This window comes from Medicago sativa, chromosome 4 (genome assembly GCF_051527215.1).
Source record: "Medicago sativa cultivar Bolivia chromosome 4, Bolivia_mono, whole genome shotgun sequence".
Classification (NCBI taxonomy): domain Eukaryota; kingdom Viridiplantae; phylum Streptophyta; class Magnoliopsida; order Fabales; family Fabaceae; genus Medicago; species Medicago sativa.
Window position 1 is genome coordinate 6,812,367 of NC_140752.1, and position 21,653 is coordinate 6,834,019.

Sequence of the window (21,653 nt, forward strand, 5' to 3'; positions counted from 1 at the left end):
TTCCTTTTTCCAATCTCAATCGGTTCACTCGTTCACCTCTTCCACCTCAAAGCTTTGTTCGGTTTAGATTCAAATTCAATCTCAATCGAAGCCTTGTTCAATCCTTTCTCCACCTTGCATCCAGTCCTTATTCTCATTTGAACCCCAATAAGGTAAATGATTTACAATACTCATCTTTATATATTGTTTATTTTGATGCTATGTTGTGATTTTGGGTCTTATGTCTTATGTACTAATAGACAAACTTTTATATCATTACACCTTTGTTATTAAAATATTTAGGCTAAACTGCACTTTTCACCCCCTAAGTTTCAAAATGTTGCGATTTTGGCCCCCTATTAAAAAAAATTAAAATTTGGCCCCTTGCGTTTCAAAATTGCTGAGAAGACGCCACGTGTCCCAAAAAAGGGGCCATAATCGCACCTATTTGTAAAGATAAGGGGTCAAAAAGCATATTTCCCTTATGTTAGGGGGTTAAAAGAGTATATTTCCCTAAACATGGAGGGTCACTTTTTAATTTTTTTTAATAGGGCGCCAAAATCGCAACATTGTCAAAGTTAGGGGGTCAAAACTGCAGTTTAGCCAAATATTTAACATGCATTTTAGTTTGAACTTCAAGTTTTCATTTATATCTGGCGAAGATATATCATACATTGAATGCATGAAACATACGTAACAAAATAAATCATGATCATAAAACAATGTCATAACCAATTTTAACTTCATAAGATGGGTTTAAACATGCAAGTCACATACTCCACATAAATTTAAATATATCACAAACAATTTGATCTTGGTTATCATATAACTAATACATGTATTTAAAATTTATTGTGTTAAATTCATGTTTCATGTCTATAAATGTTCTTGTTTTGATCAAGTAAACATGAATTAAAAACCAGGAGAGGCCTGAACCATAGTACAAATTAGTCCATAGACAATCTAGTAAAAGAGAGACCTAAGCTATCTCTAGAAATAAAAGGATCCACAAAAAGAGGTGGAGAAGACCACCATTAAAATGAAAATAAAGCAAGCTGTTGACCGTTCTTCGCCAAAGAGTCAGCCACCAAATTCCCCTCTAAGAACGTGAGTGAATTTACACCTGATCCGAGAAGCAAAAGATAGACAGTTATTCCACCTGGTCAGGAGCCGCCAGGGAACACCAACTCTAAGAGAAAAAGCCTTCACGGTGTGGATAGAGTCAGTTTCAATCCAAAGGTTCTCAATATGCAGTTGCTGAGCTATTTTAAAAGCCTTCATACAAGCACTGAGCTCAGCCTCTGAAACATAAGCATGACCAATATTCTGGGCATAAGCACCAAGAAAGGTTGCATACTCATTTCTAATCACAATACCTATAGAGCCCGTAGCAGGCGCACCCAAGGAGGATCCATCAACATTGAACTTAATCCAACCTGTGGGGGGAGGGCTCCAGGCCACTTCAGCTATAATCTGCACTCTTCTAGGTTTCAGGGGAATGCCAAACATCTGAGTGAGTTTAAAGTCTGCCATAGCAGCAAAGCCTTTAACCAGAACAAGATTAAAGCTAAGTTGAACCTCAGAAGTTATAGTGTGTATCAAGAATTCAACACTCTTCTTCCTGTCGTTGTAATATCTGTTATTCCTCTCCAGCCATATACTCCAAATAACATGAATAATAGCGGATATCATAACCTATTGAACAAGAGTGCTTCCCCTGCTAGCACCACACATTATAAGATTGAGGCAATTGGACGTGTCAAGGTACTGTCCAAAACCTGTACTAAGCCACTTCCAGATCCGCATAGAGACAGGGCAGTCGAAGAAGAGATGCTGAGACGATTCTGAGTGATTAAAGCAGAAACAACAAATGGAAACAACACAACAGCCCCTTTTACGCAAGTTCTCATCAGTGGGCAGTTTATTATGAAGCAGTCTCCAAGCAATAAAAGCCCTGGATGAAGGAATGAAAGAGTTCCAGATAAGTTTGTGCCAAGGACTTGATTGGCCCTCACCAACAAGGAAATCAAAAGCAAGCTTACTAGTCAGCTCTCCATCAACAAAGCCATTCCAATTCAGTTTGTCAGGGACCGACTCTAAAGGCAAGGTGACACTACAAATCTTATCAGCCAACTCTTTATCTTTATTTACCAGATACTCAGGTAAATTCCAGTGTCCATTATGAAGATAATCAGAAACAGTCATTGTCAAATCCTTACGCAGAGAGATCAGAAGGTTCCAATGATCCACAATGGGAACGTCCAACCATTTATCCGTCCAGAACTGGATCTACTTGCCATCACCCACAGTCCAAGTAGAATGCTGATAGATGATAGGAATCAAAGGTTTCATACCTGCCCAAACCGAGGAAGTGATGTGATAGGACTTAGGTTTTCCATTCACCAGGAACCTAGACCTGCAAAGCTGAGCCCATTGCTCTGAGGAAGTAAAGAGCTTCCAGGTAAGATGAAGTAAGGATGCTTTGTTAACAACAGAGAAATCCTTCACAGATAAGCCACCATTAGATTTATGCTTGCAAACCAGTTTCCATGAGACAGTGCAAATTTTCCTTTGACTAATATCTCCACTCCAAATGAAGTTCCTGACCAACTTAGATAGCTCAACTAAAAGATTCCTGGGCCATTTGTATATATGAAAGGAATAAACCAACATGCTTTCAATGACAACATTAACCAATTGGACACGTCCCATTATAGACAACAAATTCCCTTTCCAAGAACTCAATTTATGCTTGATTCTGTCAAAGATAGGCCGCAAATAATGTTCTATGATTAATCTAAATAAATACAATAGGAAATAAAAATGAACCAAAACCATTATTATTTTCTATTACTCTTAATTTTTCCATGAGCATTTACCACCTTACAATAACTCAACATGCCAATTTTGCTTTTTCTAGTAGTGGATCTTGAGGGCAATCGAATACGCACCCTACACTGGATTACATCAAACACTAACCACTAGACCATTTAATGATCTCAAGAATAGTTTGAAATAACTAAATATATATTCCATAAATTTTGAGGAAAATTTCCGTAGCTAAATCCGTCTGTCATTGCCAAATGTTTGTCACATCATGATTTTCACCTTTAACTACGGACAAAACGTAGGTAATTCTGGTACTTCTCCATATCTATCAAAAAGGATACACGTGAAGCCATCACGAGTGTGAATGTCTGAATTGGGGATTTACGTTAAAGTAATGAAAAGCAACAGAAAATTAGAAATATAGAATTCATTCATTCAACCACTAATCAAATTACAACAATGTTGTATAGATGCACAAACGAGATTTCCGAAGCATTAGAGTGACGAGATCCATTTAGAAGCCATGGAATCATCAATCGATCAAGGAAGTTCTTCCCCTGGTATCTCATTTTCAGTTTTTCTCATCTGAGTAAGTGTGTTTCTCTCCTAAGGTCCCTTTCTCTGATTCTGTCCTTTAGTGGGAGTTGGTGTTTCGATTGATTGTCCTCAATCTAATCGATTTGTTTTTCCTTTTGTTGAGAATCTGTCTAGCTTAGATTACAGTCAATTTGTGTAATCCCTGTCTTATGTTGGGTTATCTATTGTTGCCTGTTGCCTGCTGTCATGCCTAATGTTGAATAGGAGATTAATAATACTTCTGCTTGGTGCGGCTGATCAATCTGTTGTGTAGATGAATATTGACTTAGTGACTGTAGGGGATGGTTTGGGAGGTAACTTTGTCACAGTTCAAACTAATCCTTTGTCTCAGCAGCCATGAAAATTATTAGTTGGAATTGTAGGGGGATAGGTAGTCCTCGTACAATTCCTAGTTTAAAATACCTTGTCCGTGTTTATAAACCAGATATTCTATTCCTTTGTGAAACTATTTCTACAAGTAATAAGACAGAGGAGTTAAAATATGTCTTGGGTTTTGATTGTTGCTTTACTATGAATAAACAAGGGCGTAGCGGTGGTCTTGTTTTATATTGGAATTCTTCGGTTAATTGCTCAATCTCTAATTATTCTTTTAATCATATTGATGCTGAAATAGTTGAAAATGATAAAGGCACATGGCGACTTACCGGTTATTATGGTTTTCCGAACAATGGTAGAAGAAGGGAGGCTTGGAATTTTTTGAGACAGTTGGCTAATGTTTCAAATTTACCATGGTGCATTTTAGGGGATTTCAATGATATCCTTTCTCCTCATGAAAAAAAAGGTAACAATGACAGGGCTAATTGGCTTATCAATGGTTTCAGAAATGCCGTGTGTGACTCTGGTTTGGCTGATATACATACTGAAGGGTATCTCTATACATGGTTTAAATGTCTAGGTACAACTAGAGCAGTTGAGGAACGCCTTGACCGCGCTCTTGCCACTGACAATTGGCAGGTTTTGTTTCCTAATGCAGTACTAGATAATCTTCCAGCACCTTCATCGGACCATTATCCAATTATGCTCTCTTGTGCACCGCAACCTAATAACAGAAGATTGGCACCTCGGTTTAAATTTGAGAATGCTTGGTTAGCTGATCTAGGCTTTAGCATCTTCGTCAAAGACAAGTGGAATTCTTATGGAGCTTGTCCGATAGTGGAAAAATTAGAATTATGTGCTTCTGATCTTACTGATTGGAGTAAAAACAATTTTCAGAATCTGAAGCGTGAAATTGATATTTGCCGTAAGAACATTGGCAGAATGAGGAGCCAGGTGGACAGCGATAATATTCATCAATTTACTGAATTGAGGAGCCGTATGACTCAACTTTTGATTCAAGAGGATGCATTTTGGCGTCAGAGGGCGAAGACTCATTGGTTACGAGATGGAGATCTTAATACTAAATTTTTCCATGCTGCGGCATCTTCAAGAAGGAAAATTAACAGAATTCACTCGCTGATGGACTCAGACAATAACCGTGTTACTGATGATAATAAGTTGTGTGATGTTGCTAGAAACTATTTTGTTGACTTGTTTCAGGAACAAAATAGTGACACTGATCCAGTCATTGAAGCTATTAATGCTTCGATTTCCATTGAAGATAATAACAGACTGTCAGCACCTTTTCTGATTGAAGAGTTTAAAGAAGCTCTTTTTTCAATGAAGCCAGATAAGTGTCCGGGTCCAGACGGATTCAACCCCGGCTTTTTCCAAAAGTTTTGGGCATCTTGTGGCGAAGAATTATTCCATCAGTGCTGTGCATGGTTAGATACAGGTAGCTTCCCTTCTACTCTTAATTCAACTACTATTGCGCTTATTCCGAAGGGTGAATCTCAGACTTCTATGAAAGATTGGAGACCTATTGCTTTATGCAATGTGATTTATAAAGTGGTCGCCGAAGTGTTAGCAAATCGTCTCAAACTTGTTTTAAATAAGTGCATTTCTGATAGTCAATCTGCTTTTGTTCCGGGTCGTTCTATTTTAGATAATGCTATGGCTGCCATAGAGATTATTCATTATATGAAGTCAAAGGTCAAAGGTAAGGTGGGGGATGTTGCTCTAAAACTTGATATCAGTAAAGCTTACGATCGTATTGATTGGAATTATCTGAAAAGGGTCATGATGAAAATGGGCTTCTCTGATATTTGGATAAATTGGATATCGATGTGTATTGAAACTGTTGATTATTATGTTCTTGTCAATGGCAGTGTTGCTGGTCCTATTATTCCAGGTAGAGGATTAAGACAAGGTGACCCACTTTCACCTTATCTCTTTATCATATGTGCAGAAGGGTTATCAGCTCTCATCAGGAAGGCAGAGGCTAGAGGAGACATTAATGGAGTAAAGATTTGTACTAGGGCGCCAATTGTCTCACATTTACTGTTTGCGGACGATTGTTTTTTATTCTTCCGTGCAAATATTAATCAAGCTGAGAAAATGAAGAATATTCTAGCAATTTATGAGAAAGCATCAGGTCAAGCTATTAACCTCCAAAAATCTGAAATCTTCTGTAGTAGATATGTTTCGACTGCGGAGCATAATAATATTGCAAATATTCTTGGAGTACAAGCTGTGTTGGGCACTGGTAAGTATCTCGGGCTGCCATCCATGATAGGAAGAAGCAAGAAAGCAACTTTTAATTTCATCAAGGACAGGGTATGGAAGAAGATCAACTCGTGGAGTAGTAAGTGTCTTTCCAAAGCAGGGCGCGAAGTTTTAATTAAATCAGTATTACAATCCATTCCCACATATTTTATGAGTCTTTTCACACTACCGTCTTCTCTTTGTGACGAGATTGAAAAGATGATGAATTCTTTCTGGTGGGGTCACTCAGGAGCTCAAAGCAAAGGTATTCATTGGATGTCATGGGACAGGTTATCTATGCACAAAAAAGATGGAGGTATGGGATTCAAGAGCTTAGGGACCTTTAATCTTGCTATGCTAGGTAAGCAAGGATGGAGAATTTTGAATAATCCTCATACGCTTGTTGCAAGAATGTTTAAAGCAAGATACTTTCCAAATAGTAATTTTTTTGAAGCTAATTTGGGGCACAAGCCAAGTTATGTTTGGAGGAGTATTTGCAACGCTAAGTTCATCCTTAAGGCGGGGAGTAGGTGGAAAATTGGTGACGGGTCACTTATTCCGATATGGAACAATAACTGGATTGCTGGCAATGGTTACCTTACTCCACAAAATCAAGGTCCAACTCCTATTGATAATCTCAAAGTTTCGGATTGTATTCTTCCGGAGGAAAAAGCTTGGAATGTTCCTTTCTTACTTTCAATTTTTGACGAGTATATTGTGAATCAGGTCGTCAACACACCTCTGTATCCCTCGGTTCATGATGATAGGCTAGTTTGGACTAAGGAAAATAATGGGGAGTATTCTGTTCGTAGTGCATATCGTATGTGTATGCAAGAATTATTTGATGTTGATCATTTTAAGGCACAAGGTTCCTGGGATTTGATTTGGAAGCTTAAAATTCCACCAAAGGTTAAGAATCTCATTTGGCGTCTTTGCCGAAACACTCTACCAACGCGTGTGCGTCTTGGGGATAAAGGGGTTAATTGTGCAAAGATATGTGCTTTGTGTAATCTGACGGAAGAAGACAGCTTTCATCTTTTCTTTCGATGTCCAGGCAGCTGCAACATCTGGAGTATGTGTGAGTCATCTGTTACCATTAATAATGTGATAACTCAGGGCCATAATAGTGCTGGTATTATTTTCCAGCTGCTGCACCTGTTAAATGGCGATGATGCAGCACTGTTCTGCTGTATTATTTGGAGTATTTGGAAGCAACGGAATAACAAGATATGGAATGATGTGGCTGATGCGCAAATGTTTGTTATGGAACGTGCAAAAACTCTGTTACAAGATTGGAGAGCAGCTAAATCATACCAACAACAACCTTTAAGAATGCCAAACATTATTGATAACTCAAAGTGGAAAAAGCCAGCTGAAGGTAGATATAAATGCAATATTGACGCTTCCTTTTCCAGGCATTTGAACAAGGTAGGAATAGGTATATGTTTAAGAGATGACTCAGGAGCTTTTGTCTTAGCTAAAACTGATTGGATTAGTCCGTTATGTGAAGTTCATATAGGAGAAGCACTCGGTTTACTTTCGGCTTTAGAATGGGTTCATGAACTTAATCTTGGTCCAATAGATTTTGAGTTGGATGCGAAGAAGGTTGTTGATAATTTCTTATCGACAAAACATGATGGGACTGAATTCGGAGATATCATTCAAAGTTGTCGATCTCTTTTTAGGAATTTTTATGAAAACTCTAAGGTGGAGTTTGTACGGAGACAAGCAAATGAGGCAGCCCACGCTTTAGCTAAGGAGGCCACATTATCAGCTAGTTCCCAAGTTTTGTATGAAATACCATATTGTATTGAACACATTTTGATTAATGATATGCTTTAAGCTTTATTGCCCTCAAAAAAAAAATAACTCAACATGCCAAAAATATTTTTCAATAGCAAAATAAAAAAGATGTTAACAATACTTTTATATCATCATGCACAATATAAGATGTGATCATCAATTTTAAATTTAATAAGACTACACAAGACAATAATATCCCTAAAGCATGCACATCAAAATCCATATACACGACTTTTATATAAAAACAACATGCAAATGCAATCATATAATATATTGATTTACATTAATTGTGTAACTTTTCAAAATATCATAAATTTTAAATCATTTATTATGCGATCCTTTGTTCAAATTCCGTCAAACACGTCATAAATTTCAATTTTCCAACTATTTTTTTTTAATTCTAATAAATTTGTAATCAAATTAAAAATTGCTTATGTTAAAAAAAATTAAAAATTGCTCACCATGGAATTTGAATACGGGACCGAAATGTTTCACCAAAAACACATAAGACACAACTACAGATTGTCAACATATTTACTTGAGTCCACCACACATTTACTTTTAAATAATTTATTATTCCAAAAGGTTAATGAGTCTTGTTCACTTTAACTAGCCATGTTTCTGTCATTGTTCATATTCTGTTTGTTTTTAAATTGGCTATGTGCAAAACACAGTTGAAACACTGCAATGGATTTCTGTCTATATTTCTGACTCTTTTCCCTGTCTTTTTTATGCCTCCAAATTTTTTCTATTTATAGAGAAACTTATGTCATTTGGTGAACGGAAACAACCCTTGGTTATATTGCGTCAATTATAAAGCATTACACCTTTTCTCTAAAAAGTCTCTTTTAACCATTGCAACTTTCCAATGTAATCCAAAATACGGAAAAAGTGTCATGTCCTATTAACTTGAAATATATATAAATAAGATTCACTTCAATTTCAGACCATCGCTGGTAGAAGAAATATTTAGCAGTGGCAGACTTCAATCTCATAGAAATACGATTCACTTCAACTCCAATTGGAACACCCTAAGAAGTCCTCAATATGAAAAGGAAGAGGACAGATTCTTTCAATTCTTCACAACAACAACAACAACAACAACAATCGATTTCTTCCATTATAACTAGAAGTAAATCAATGGCTGCAAAATTTTATTTGCCTGAAGATTGTAGGGAACATGTCTTAAGATTGCTCAGAGACACACCACTTAGAGACGATGAGGAAGACGCCTACAAATATGTCTCCCTCGTTTCCAAACAATTCTTGCCCATCACCAACCGTCTCCGATGCTATCTCTCTGTAGAAGATCACACACCCCCTCTCCTCCGTCGTCTCTTCCATAGGTTCACCAATATCACCTTCCTTGACCTCTCATCCTACAATGGTAACCTCAATGTGCTTCTCCGTAAAATATCTCATTTTCCATTGAAAATCACATCCCTTGATTTATCTGACCAACCCACGATTCCCGCTAAAGGCTTGCGATATATCTCCCAAAAAATTACAACTTTAACCTCCCTAACATGTTCTAGCATTCATGCAATCCATTACACTGACCTGATCCTCATCGCGGATTGTTTCCCCAACTTGGAGCATCTTGCTTTGAATGATTACGATGACATATCTGAAGAAGGTATTGATGATGTTTTAAGGAGATGTTGTAAGATGACACATTTGGACTTATTCGGATGTTCTAATTTGAAAATGATGATACACTTTGAAGTTCCTAAACTCAAGGTGTTGGATTTGTCAATGACTAGAGTTAACGATGATGCACTCTTTGTAATCTCAAAGAATTGTCGTGGAATTTTGAAACTATTACTGGAAAATTGTCATGATGTCACTGAGAACGGAGTTAGGCATGTGGTAGAGAACTGTGCACAACTACAAGAGATCGATCAATTTGGGAAATTGCAGTAATGTGAACAGTGATTTTCTTGTCTCATTGATATTGTCAAGATCGTCATTGAAAAATGTAACAACTCCAGATCGTTATCGTTTCAGCGACAAGCAGATGGAACTCTTATTGCGCCAAGGATGTAATGTTTACTAGTATTCTAAAAATGCTTCACTGATGTTTAAACTCTTAAATGTAAGATGTTTTTGTTTTCAAATTTATTTCTATGAGATACTACTTTGTTTTTGTTTAAAATGAGATGGAACTCTCATTGAAACAAGGATGTATTTCACCACTTTGTCTTGTTTCATAATTACTTTACTGCATCCCTCATTAGTAGCATGGGCTTTGCATACTTTCTGTACCAACTTTTAGAAACCAACTTTGTGAGTGATGATGTTCGAATTATATCATCTCTTGGGTCTGTGTGCGCTAGGATTATCTTTCATCTTTTACCTGTTTTCCTTTATGCAAGAGTTTCTGTCTTAAATAGTGGAAGTCTGTTTTTAATTCTACTTGTGTGTAAAATGTATCTGACGGTTTACTTCAAATAATTGAATACATGGATTTCATATAAAAAATCACTAAATATGTTATAGCTAACTTTGAGGTTGTTAGTATTCTGCTTCTGGCGACTTGATTTGTGATTATTGGGTTCTCTCGTTTTATCTATTATTTTCGTTGCTCAATGCATGGTAGTAGGGATGTTTAAAGATGCTTCTGATTTAAGTTGGTGCAATCTTGTTCATAATATGGATTGGTCAAACTCTAGTTTTATATAATCTCTCCTATGAACAGAATTAAAATTTGTACTATTATTGCATGTTAGGCTAAATCATCACTTGTTGTTATTAGACTAAGACTACTGATTATTGGTGTCTTTCAATTGACATAGTCTTGTTTATATTATTATTGTATGTTATAGGAGGTTTTTCATAATATGTACTACTATAGACTGAATTGAAGTTTATGACTCATTTGATATAGGGCATTGATTCAAAGACCGGTGGAAGACATTTGAAGCACCAAAAGGGAATGAAAGATGTTAATGCAACTTTAGTTTGGTTTTGTTGAATCTAATTTGGTTTATCATACAGTTTGAAGTTTCTTTTGCCTATTTTATTGTTTTTTTAAGCTTTTTTTATGTTGAGTGCATTTCATTTTGTGTACTTTTACTCCTAGCACTCTGTTTTATGTGTGTTATGAACTTGTATTTGAATCCGGGAACGGAAATATTTATAGAAGTGGTAAAGAATTTTTAGAAAATGTGATCAAGTCTTTCGAATCCTTTGTTTTTTTATTTTTTGGTACCTATCCTCTATAATATTCTTTTAGTGTTACAACAAATTAGCAAAATATCTATGATCAAACTTTAGACTCAGAGTTCTCTTTTAGGTGTGTCCACTAATCTCTTAGGTGCGTCCGTAACCGTCAAAGGTTTTCATAATCTCTTAGGTGCGTCCGTAACCGTCAAAGGTTTTCATTGAAATTTAATTTAGAAGTCACAACCTAACAACCCAATATCTCTGAAGCAATCTATTAGATTGGACAGATTTACTAGGTCAAATTCAGCAGCTATGGTTAGTAGTCAATTGAGATTGAAGTTCATTTATATTTGATCTAGATACATAAAGCATTAAGCTCAAGTAATCCTGAATTAAAACTATAATTATAATTTAATTGAACAGAGTTTATACAATCACATTGTTCAACCAACTTGATATACAAGTTCATCTATGACCTAATCATTGGAAGATAGCTACTCATGGTAAAAGCACAATTAACTAAATTAAAAGAAGGTAATATAACATAAAGTAGGACCATCTATGAGTTGGTAGACAGCACCATGAAATCCTAAGAGAATTTTCTTTACAAAATAACCTCAGTTTTTTGACCTCAATTTTTGTTACAAAACATATTTCATCATCAATCCGAGACTTTCACTCAGAGAGACCCGTTTATTTTGTTGGTAAACGATTGGTTTATTATGTTGCAAAATCACTTTCATCTTAACAAGAACTTTTTATGTTTGTTCCAAGCTTTTTCTTCCAAGCTTGATAAATAATTACTTATTATATCAAATATTTATCACATCAATGTGTTAGTGAAAGATTTTCGGTAAAATTCTAGGAATCGCTCTTCAAATTCCTTGGCCAAAGAAGTGATTTGGAGTCTGTTTTTATGGTTTGCAAGCAATTCCATTACATTACAAACTGGGTTACATTTTCTCCAACACAACATCCATTTTGTTCCTTCCAATACTCAAAGTCATAGACCTTAGCCACTTCATTGGAGAACTAGAAAGTTTGCTTCATCAAATTTCAAAATCTAGATTGGACCTTAATTTGATTAATCTTTGCACTTATAAATCCCTTTTGTCTCTATGCCAATACTCGATATCAATGGAGGAAATTTCATTCTTCACATGCTTTAAGATAACTCCAAGTTTGTGCAATCAAAATAAATCCAAGTTTGGATTCCATTTCGTTTAACGTTGAAAAGAAAAGACTACATGGACCTGGATTGAAACCCCTACGTATTAACTAGAATTTGATTCCTTCAAAAAAAAAAAAACTAGGATTTGATTGAAAAGCTGACTTTATAACCGATCAACCTATAAGTAACCTATCGATATTTCTTCCTAACTTGACCTCTATAAACTTTAGTGGTTGTTTCCAGTTGTCAATGTAGGAAAAAAAATTAGACGTACAATTTTTATTTTTTTTGTGATCAACAAACAATTATTAAATAAACATCAATAAATATGATTATTATGAATAAAATAAGAGTAGTAAGGAAGCATATCGTTTTTGTCATAATCGTGCAAAAGCATTGAGGTTAAGGTGCCGTTTAATTTGGGAAAGAACACTTTTTTCCCACCATGGGAAAGTCTCTTTACCCAGGACACCTGTCGGTTTTGAACTGGCAACAAAAAACAAATGTAAAAATCAGCTTATTATTTTAATGTTGTTTTGAAGCTTGCTGCTGCACCCTCCCAGAAAACACTATTATTTCCCTTCACTCTTGTCTCTTATTTTCCTTATCTTCACCTTCCTTCTTCTTTTCCTTCGATACAGCAACAACAACAACATAAGAAAATTCCTAAAATCAAAACCTTTTTCTCATTAATTAATTTCAATAACATCTTTTCGTTTTTGGTCTGAGATCCAAAATTAAAACTTAATCTGAGATCCAAAATCTAATATCAACCCCTTTGAACTCCACACGTTCGATTTCGATTTTTCTGAGATCCAAAATTGTTGTTGTTGTTGTTGTTGTATGAATAATTTCAGATGGTTGGGTTTGTTTTTGTATGAATTTATTCAGCAACTATTTGATGATGAAGAGATGAATTTAGTGTTTGAATCAATATGTGTATGTGTTTTGATTAGTAATGGATTCTTTAGATACAATGGGAAAAAATGAAGAAAGAACAGCAGGAAAAAAAGCTGAAGCCAGTAGCCACGCCAAGCCAGTGCCTGTTTTTTCTTTTCCTCTCTTTTATTAACTGTGTTTTGATGAATAAGATATGATGAGAGAATTGACAAAGATTAGAATGTGTTGTTGTTGAGAAAAGTGATTGAGATTTCTGGATTTCTGGAATTTTGATGAATATTATAATGATGAGTGAAGAAGAAGATGAAGAATTGAAAACAAATGCGAAATTATTATTTAATTAAATGGTGGGGCCGGAATTTTTGTTACACAATGTCCAACAAGAAGTTGCAACAATTATCACTTCTTCAATCTCAGCCATCCAATTAAAGTACTATTATATCTATGGCTGTAACAGGCACTTTCCCATCATGGGAAAAAAGTATCATTTCCCAAATTAAACGGCACCTGAGGTTAAGAGTATATGAGACTGACAATAAATATTACCATTGAAGGAATGTGCTTTCATGTCAAGCAAACTATTCGTAAAAGCGTGGCCTCTTGAATCCGAGTGAAGGTATCCAAACTAGCAATTTTGCAATTCCATTGGGTTATTATTTACAGATTTACATTTATTAAGTATTTTTTTTTTTAGTTTAGTGGCTAAAAGTTCACTCTTAAGTTAAATAACTGAGGAATCCAGAGTTCAAACCCAAGCTGTGCATAATGTAAACAAAATTCTTTCTTAAAAAAGTTATAAAAAAGGGCCTCAAAAGGTATGATTGTTACGGATTAAAATATATGTGATTTAATTTTAATATTCAATAATTTAAAGATTACTTTTTTTAGTGATTTTAAAAAATCAAAATTTATTTTGTGTTTGTTTATCGTAATAAAAATAACATTTTCACGGTACATACGTGTATATATATATTTTTTTTGAAAGAAAGAAATATGCTTATAACATTTCATTAATAATTAATAATAAGATTAAAATAAACAACGGGACTAGCTAGAAACGTGACTTCTCCTGCAAGCACATGAGCAACCACATTTGCCAGTAGATTTTTTATTTTTTTTATACCACAACAGTACATACGTGTATATATTAGCGGGTACAACTTTTTTTTTTCACGGTACTAATAATCCTACATAATAAATAGAGTTTATCGCCCTTTCTTCTTAAACTTAACCCCTCAAATTGAAAACCCTAAACAAATCGCTTATTCAATATGAAAAAGAAGAGGAAAAGAAACTCACTCAATTCTGAACAACAACAACAGTTATCGCTTTCTCAAACAAAATCAGCTGCAGTGATCGCACCAACAAATTTTTATTTACCTGATGAGTGTTGGGAATGTGTCGTCAGATTCCTCGACAACGGTGACAACCACAACAACAGATCATTAAAGTCTTTCTCTGCAGTCTCAAAGCAGTTCCTCTCCATCACCAACCGTCTTCGATTCTCAATAACTATCCTTGGCCCAACCCGCCTTTGCCTCAGTCGACTCTTCAAAAGATTCCCTAACCTTACCACCCTCCGTCTCACTCACTACTTCCGTGACAACAGATTTTGTTGGATTTCCTCCATCGCCTCTTCCATTAGAATGAAATACACACAATATAATAGTGTTGACAATTCTAATTCCATTGTTGTCAGCCCTCAATTAAAGTCTCTCCATTTGAATTTCAATTCATATATACGAGATGAAAGCATCAAAATTATTGCTTCCATTTTCCCCAATTTGCAATTGCTTAATTTTAGTTATTGCCCAGCCATATCTGAAGAAGGTATTTTTCAAGTGTTAAGGACATGTTCTAACATTAACCATTTGAACTTAACCCGCTGTTTAAGAGTGAGGCTGCGTGGAATGAACTTTGAAGTTCCCAAAGTAGAAGTGTTGAACTTGTCATATACAAATGTTGATGATGATACACTCTCTGTAATTTCAAAGTGTTGTCGTGGGCTTTTGCAACTCTTGCTGGAAGGTTGTTATCTTGTCACAGAGAAGGGAGTGAAGTATGTGCTAGAAAAATGCACACAACTAAGAGAGATCAATTTGAAAAGGTGTCGTCAAATGCATGGTGATGTTCTTGCCTCATTGATATTTTCAAGGCCATCGTTAAGAAAGTTAACAACTCCAGTTGGTTATCGTTTCAGCGCCAGAGAGATGGAACTCTTATCACGTCAAGGATGCATTGTTAGCTAATATTCTAAAAGGGCTACGTTATATTTTGAAATCTTAAATGTAATGGTTTTCAAAATTACTTCTAATAGATATTGCTTAATTTGTTTTGAATCTTAACTTGCAAATGTGTATTTACTCATCAATTTGTGCAGCATAATTCCTTACATAAAGCAAGTGGTTGAGTGATATATTATGTGCAGTTTTAAATTGTATTGTTTTTCATCACTTTCCCTTGTGTCATACTTATTACAGACCTCATTAGCAGCATTGGTTTCGTTTTGCTTACATTTTTACCACACTTTTTTCTGCTGTCACTTTTATGAGTTTTCTGGAGGTCCTACCAGCTTTCAAGAACCAACTCGTTGAAATGCATTTCTAAATACTTATCTTACTATGTTCCTTTATGGATGCTGCTGTTCTTGGCAGATGATAGGAAGCTCAAGGTGTTTAATTTATTTATTTTTTGAAATCGCAAAATTTATTATGGACAAGCCTGCACAAGATGTACGACAGTCTCCTAGACTTAAAAATACAAATGGCCTCCCAATATAAGCTGAAAGACCCAGCCAAAGCACAACAAGCGGCCCCCCAAAAAGAAACTAACCCGCACCCCTGTTCCGGACAGCTGGGAAGCAACTAAGATAGCACCTGAGACAGGAAACAAACCTAACTAGCGCAGAAAACAGCAAGGCAAACGGGTTGGGCAGCACCCTGCAAAAACAGCCAACAAATACAACAGGACCGCAAGCACATAAAACACACCACTATACACCACTGCACACAAACTCAGCCTCTTTGTAAAAAATCTCCTGGATCCCAATGCCACTCATAATACAACCACGGAGAACGATTCGCATAGCTCAAACTCCACCTCCATGAAATCACCTAATCTCCTCCACCAACGCCTCAACCTCAAATTGTCGATCTTTGAAGATCCTATCATTCCAATATTTCCAAATGACCCAAATCACGGCATGCCAAATTAACAAAAATCCTTTTCGTAATTTCTTCCCCTTTGCTTCCCCACTCTAACACTCTAAATGAACAAATAAATTATGCGGCGTTACAAAATTCATTCCCAACCAATCCAGCATCCTCCTCCAAACCAAAGAAGTAACATTACAATGCAAGAATACGTGTATCGAAAGCGGTGATGTTTTTTTTTTGAAGGGTGTGATTTTGTGATTTAGCGTTTCTTAATGTGCATTTGTCTTTCATTTTAGTGGTGGTGTGCTGGACGGAAGTTATACTAACATTATCTTTTCCTTGTAATTGGTTTAACACTTCGGCTGTCAAACACATGATAGTGTAGTTCCTTTGCAATTTTGTTGTTGGATCAGATCTGTTGTACTCTTCCATTCAAAAATAAACTGTATGTTTTCCATATATTGTACATACTTAGGATAAAGGTAAAAGTATATAGTTATTACTTATCTATCAATGATAATTGTTTCAATCATAGTTATTCGTCAGTCACTAAAAGATTAAAATTAGCCATGTTTCTGTTTATTTTTAAATTGGCTATGTGCAAAACACAGTTAAAATACTCCGATGGATTTCTGTCTATATTTCTGACAATTTTCCCTGTCTTTTTTATGCCTCCAAAATGTCTCTATTTATAGAAAAACTTATGTCATTTGGTGAACGGAAACAACCCTTTGAAAGATTTTGTTCATGGATGGTTATATTGCTTCAATTGTAAAGCATTACACCTTTTCTCTAAAATGTCTCTTTTAACCATTGCAACTTTCCAATGTAATCCAAAATACGGAAATAGTGTATGTCTTGCTAAATTGAAATATATATATAAATAAGATCCACTTCAATTTCAGACCATTGCTGGTAGAAGAAATATTTAGCAGTGGCAGACTTCAATCTCATAGAAATACGATTCACTTTAACAACAATAGGAACACCCTAAGAAGTCCTCAATATGAAAAGGAAGAGGACAAACTCTTTCAATTCTTCCATTATAACTAGAAGTAAATCAATGGCTGCAAAATTTTATTTACCTGAAGATTGTTGGGAACATGTCTTAAGATTGCTCGGAGACACCCCACTTAGCGACGATGAGGAAGACCCCTACAAATATGTCTCCCTCGTTTCCAAACAATTCTTGTCCATCACCAACCGTCTCCGATGCTATCTCTCTGTAGAAGATCATCACACACCCCATCTCATCCGTCGTCTCTTCCATAGATTCAACATCACCATCCTTGACCTCTCAGACTACAATGGTAACCTCAATGTACTTCTCACTGAAATCTCTCGTTTTCCATTGAAAATCACATCCCTTGATTTATCTGACCAACCCACGATTCCCGCTATAGGCTTGCGATATTTCTCCCTTAAAATTACAACTTTAACCTCTCTAACATGTTCTAGCATTCATGCAATCCATTACACTGACTTGATCCTCATCGCGGATTGTTTCCCAAACTTGGAGCATCTTGCTTTGAATGATTGCGATGACATATCTGAAGAAGGTATTGGTCATGTCTTAAGGAGATGTTGTAAGATGACACATTTGGACTTATTCGGATGTTCTAATTTGAAAATGACGATACACTTTGAAGTTCCTAAACTCAAGGTGTTGGATTTGTCAATGACAAAAGTTGACGATGACGCACTCTTTGTAATCTCAAAGAATTGTCGTGGAATTTTGCAACAATTACTGGAAAATTGTCATGATATCACAGAGAAGGGAGTTAGGCATGTGGTAGAGAACTGTGCACAACTACAAGAGATCAATTTGCGAAATTGCAGTAATGTGAACAGTGATGTTCTTGTTTCATTGATATTGTCAAGGCCATCATTGAAAAATGTAACAACTCCACATCGTTATCCATTCAGCGACAAGGAGATGGAACTCTTATTGCGCCAAGGATGTAATGTTTACTAGTATTCTAAAAATGCTTCACTGATGTTTGAACTCTTAAATGTAAGATTTTTCTGTTTTCAAATTTACTTCTTTGAGATACTACTTTGTTTTTGTTTACAAGGAGATGAAACTCTTATTGCGACAAGGATGTATTTCACCACTTTGTAATGGTTCGTACATACTTTACTGCATCACTCATTAGTAGCATGGGTTTTGCAACTTTGTGAGTGATGATGTTCGAATTATATCATCTCTTGGGTCTGTTTGCTTTAGGATTATCTTTTATCTTTTTGTAGTTATCTTTCATCTTTTACCTGTTTTCCTTTATGCAATAGAGTTTTCTCTCTTAATAAGTGGAAGTCTGTTTTTAATTCTACTTGGGTGTAAAATGCATTTCATGGTTTACTTCTATTATCTCTGCATTATAAAATAATTGAATACATTGATTTCATATAAAAAATCACTAATATGTTATAGCTTACTTTGTCATTATTGGATTCTCTCGTTTTAGCTATTATTTTTGTTGCTCATTGCATGGTAGTAGGGATGTTTAAAGATGCTTCTGATTTAAGTTGGTGAAATCTTGTTCATAATATGGATTGATCAAACTCTAGTTTTATATAATCCACTAATAATTTTCTATTTTTTTGCACACACTTAATCTTTCCAATAAATTTAATATGTAACAAACAATTGTTAGTTACTACTATCTTTCTCCAACAAATTTCTATTTTTTTGGGCGCTTTATCTTTCTCTCATAACAAACAATTTTCAATTTTCTAAATATTGTACATATATCTTTAACTATTTTAAGTCTATATCAAAATTATTCCAACTTCACATTAATCAAAAGCTAAGAAAAAATTAATTTTCCTCCAGCTTCTTTAATCAAAATTACGGCTTCAACTATGGCTTCAACCAATGTTAGATTCACACCGTGTGACATAGATTTGAATTTTGAGATTACTCCTTTATCAGATTTAAATATTGTTGTTGAAACATCATTAACAAACCAACCTATATTTGATTTAGAGGAGTCATATGAAGATAACTTAGAAGTAGAGACAAAAGAGAGCAACAATGGTACTGATACAATATTTATCTCTTTATATTCGTTTACTATCACTTTTATCATATTCTACATCATGTTTAGTGTCAAATTTGTTTATCAATCCTAATTTATCATAAATTAGTTTGTTTAAAACAAATTTTGTTTTAAAACAAAACAAAAAACTTTAAAAAAACAAACTTTATTTTTCCAAATATATAACATTAATTAGTTTTATTGAAATATATAAGAGTAATTGACTAAGGGTATAATTGATAAATCATACCCTTCAAATACGAAAATGACAGTTAAATAGGAATGAAAAATTCACCCTAAAAAGACACTTAAAAAGGAACGGAGGGAGTATTTGCTTATTTCCTTAAAAAAAATTGGTTATTCAAAGTGGAATCATCTTATAAAAAATAAAATTTATGTTTATACATTTATCTATACCACAACAGTACGTACGTGTATATATTAGCCGCTACAATATTTATTTTATTTTATTTATGTTACTTATAATCCAAAATGATAAATATAATTTGTCAAAAAAAAATAAAATTTGTTACCCTTTCTTCCTAAACCTAACCCTCCATGTTCTAAACCGTAAACAAATCGCGTATTCAATATGAAAAGGAAGAGGACAAGAAGCTCTCTCAATTCTGAACAAAGACAACAATCATCGCTTTCTCAAACAAAATCAGATTTATATTTACCTGATGAGTGTTGGGAATGTGTCGTCAGATTTCTCAACAACGGCAACGACCACAACAACAGCTCCTTAAAGTCTTTCTCTGCCGTCTCAAAGCAGTTCCTCTCGATCACCAACCGTCTTCGATTGTCAATAACTATCCGTGACCCAACCTGCCTTTGCATCAGTCGACTCTTCCAAAGATTCCCTAACCTCACCTCCCTCGGCCTTGCTCACCACTTTTGTGACGACAAATTTTGTTGGATTTCCTCCTTTGCCTCCTCCATTATAATGAAATACACACAAAATAATAGTGTAGACAATTCTAATTCCTTTGTTGTAGGCCCTCAATTAAAGTCTCTCAATTTGATTTTTAATCCATGTCTACGAGATGAAAGTATCCATATGATTGCTTCCGTTTTCCCCAATTTGCAATTGCTTAATTTTAGTTATTCCCATAACATATCTGAAGAAGGTATTTTCCATGTTTTAAGGACATGTTCTGAGATTAAGCATTTGAATTTAGCCGGCTGTTTAGGAATGAAGCTGCGCAGAATGAACTTTGATGTTCCGAAACTAGAAGTGTTGAACTTGTCAGATACCAATGTTGATGATGAATCACTGTGTGTAATCTCAAAGTGTTGTCGTGGGCTTTTGCAACTCGTACTGGATGATTGTGCTGTTGTCACCGAGATGGGAGTGAAGCATGCGCTAGAAAAATGCACACAACTAAGAGAGATCAATTTGAAATATGGTCCTAAGGTGCGTGGTGATGTTCTTGCCTCATTAATATTTTCAAGGCCATCGTTGAGAAAAATAACAATTCCAGTTGGTTATCGTTTTAGCGATAGAGAGATGGAACTCTTATCACGTCAAGGATGCATTGTTTGCTAGTATTCTAAAAGTGCTTTTTGGTAGTTTGAACTTTTGAATGTAAGATGTTTTGTTTTGAAATTTAGTTATATGTCTATTTTTAAATGTCAACTTGCAAATATGTATTTTCTCATCGGTTTGTGCATGATAATTCCCTAAGTGAAGCAAGTGTTATATTATGTGCCTCATTAGTAGCATTTATTTTGTTTTGCATACTTTTGTATCACATTTTTCTCTGCTCTCACTTTTGTGAGTTTTCCGTAGGTCCTACCAACTTTCCGTTCCTACTTTTTCCTGGTCATAATATGTAAGGACCCAAATGTGAGTGCTTGCTCAAGCGGGTTTAGCACTTCGGCTGCCATATGCTCATGTGGCAGATAGATATGATGTGTGTAAGGGTATTTAGTTGTAGTGGTATGGGGAGTGAGGATAGAGAGATATGTGGAATTTGGGTTTGCATCTTAATATAATATGTGGATTATATATTTCACTTAAGACTAAGGGTTTATTTACCTGTTTCCCTATATGCAAGAGAGTTTTCTGTTTTTAAAAGTGGATGTCCCTAGTAAATTCTATGAGCAACATCAGGGTGTTAAAATAAATTGATAGTTTGCCAATGTTGGCTTTATGGTGTGCCATTTATTGTTCGTTGTGCTGAAAGTTTTATGGAAAATTACCGTCTTTCTACTGATGCCTACAGCTTTGATGAAAATAAGTAATTGTGTTTATGGGTATGAAATTATGCTTTGTTTGATATTAAATATAGCAAGTTATTGACTAAATATTGTTTCTTTTCTACTTTAATTTGAGTGTTTAATTAACTCTATTTTGTCGTTGGGTAGTGTCTTAAACGTTCCATAAAAGCACATGTGTTATGTCTATTTTATTTAAGGGTGGTGCTGCTGGCC

The 21,653-nt window shown here is 35.1% G+C and overlaps 5 protein-coding genes across 5 annotated transcripts; 4 read left to right on the forward strand and 1 right to left on the reverse strand.

Annotated features, from left to right (window-relative positions):
• Window positions 1–1,059: 1,059 nt before the first annotated feature.
• Window positions 1,060–1,671, reverse strand: LOC146925854 (uncharacterized). The gene has a single exon (XM_085702575.1). It carries the CDS (start codon window positions 1,669–1,671, stop codon window positions 1,060–1,062), a length of 612 nt encoding a protein of 203 aa, XP_085558701.1.
• A 7,257-nt stretch (window positions 1,672–8,928) lies between these two features.
• Window positions 8,929–9,711, forward strand: LOC146925855 (uncharacterized). Its single transcript, XM_085702675.1, has one exon. The coding sequence runs from the start codon at window positions 8,929–8,931 to the stop codon at window positions 9,709–9,711; it is 783 nt and encodes a 260-aa protein (XP_085558801.1).
• Window positions 9,712–14,295: 4,584 nt separating this feature from the next.
• LOC146925856 (F-box/LRR-repeat protein 14-like) lies at window positions 14,296–15,296 on the forward strand. The gene has a single exon (XM_085702761.1). The coding sequence runs from the start codon at window positions 14,296–14,298 to the stop codon at window positions 15,271–15,273; it is 978 nt and encodes a 325-aa protein (XP_085558887.1). The 3' UTR covers window positions 15,274–15,296.
• Window positions 15,297–17,242: 1,946 nt separating this feature from the next.
• LOC146925857 (uncharacterized) lies at window positions 17,243–18,154 on the forward strand. The gene has a single exon (XM_085702777.1). The coding sequence runs from the start codon at window positions 17,243–17,245 to the stop codon at window positions 18,152–18,154; it is 912 nt and encodes a 303-aa protein (XP_085558903.1).
• Window positions 18,155–19,805: 1,651 nt separating this feature from the next.
• LOC146925858 (F-box protein At5g51380-like) lies at window positions 19,806–20,878 on the forward strand. Its single transcript, XM_085758293.1, has one exon. The coding sequence runs from the start codon at window positions 19,810–19,812 to the stop codon at window positions 20,764–20,766; it is 957 nt and encodes a 318-aa protein (XP_085614419.1). The 5' UTR covers window positions 19,806–19,809; the 3' UTR covers window positions 20,767–20,878.
• The last annotated feature ends 775 nt before the right edge of the window (window positions 20,879–21,653 follow it).

Excerpts from the sequence above, each read along its gene's own strand:
- LOC146925854 (XM_085702575.1), bottom strand. The coding sequence starts at position 1,671 with ATGATATCCGCTATTATTCATGTTATTTGGAGTATATGGCTGGAGAGG.
- LOC146925855 (XM_085702675.1), top strand. The coding sequence starts at position 8,929 with ATGGCTGCAAAATTTTATTTGCCTGAAGATTGTAGGGAACATGTCTTA.
- LOC146925856 (XM_085702761.1), top strand. The coding sequence starts at position 14,296 with ATGAAAAAGAAGAGGAAAAGAAACTCACTCAATTCTGAACAACAACAA.
- LOC146925857 (XM_085702777.1), top strand. The coding sequence starts at position 17,243 with ATGGCTGCAAAATTTTATTTACCTGAAGATTGTTGGGAACATGTCTTA.
- LOC146925858 (XM_085758293.1), top strand. The coding sequence starts at position 19,810 with ATGAAAAGGAAGAGGACAAGAAGCTCTCTCAATTCTGAACAAAGACAA.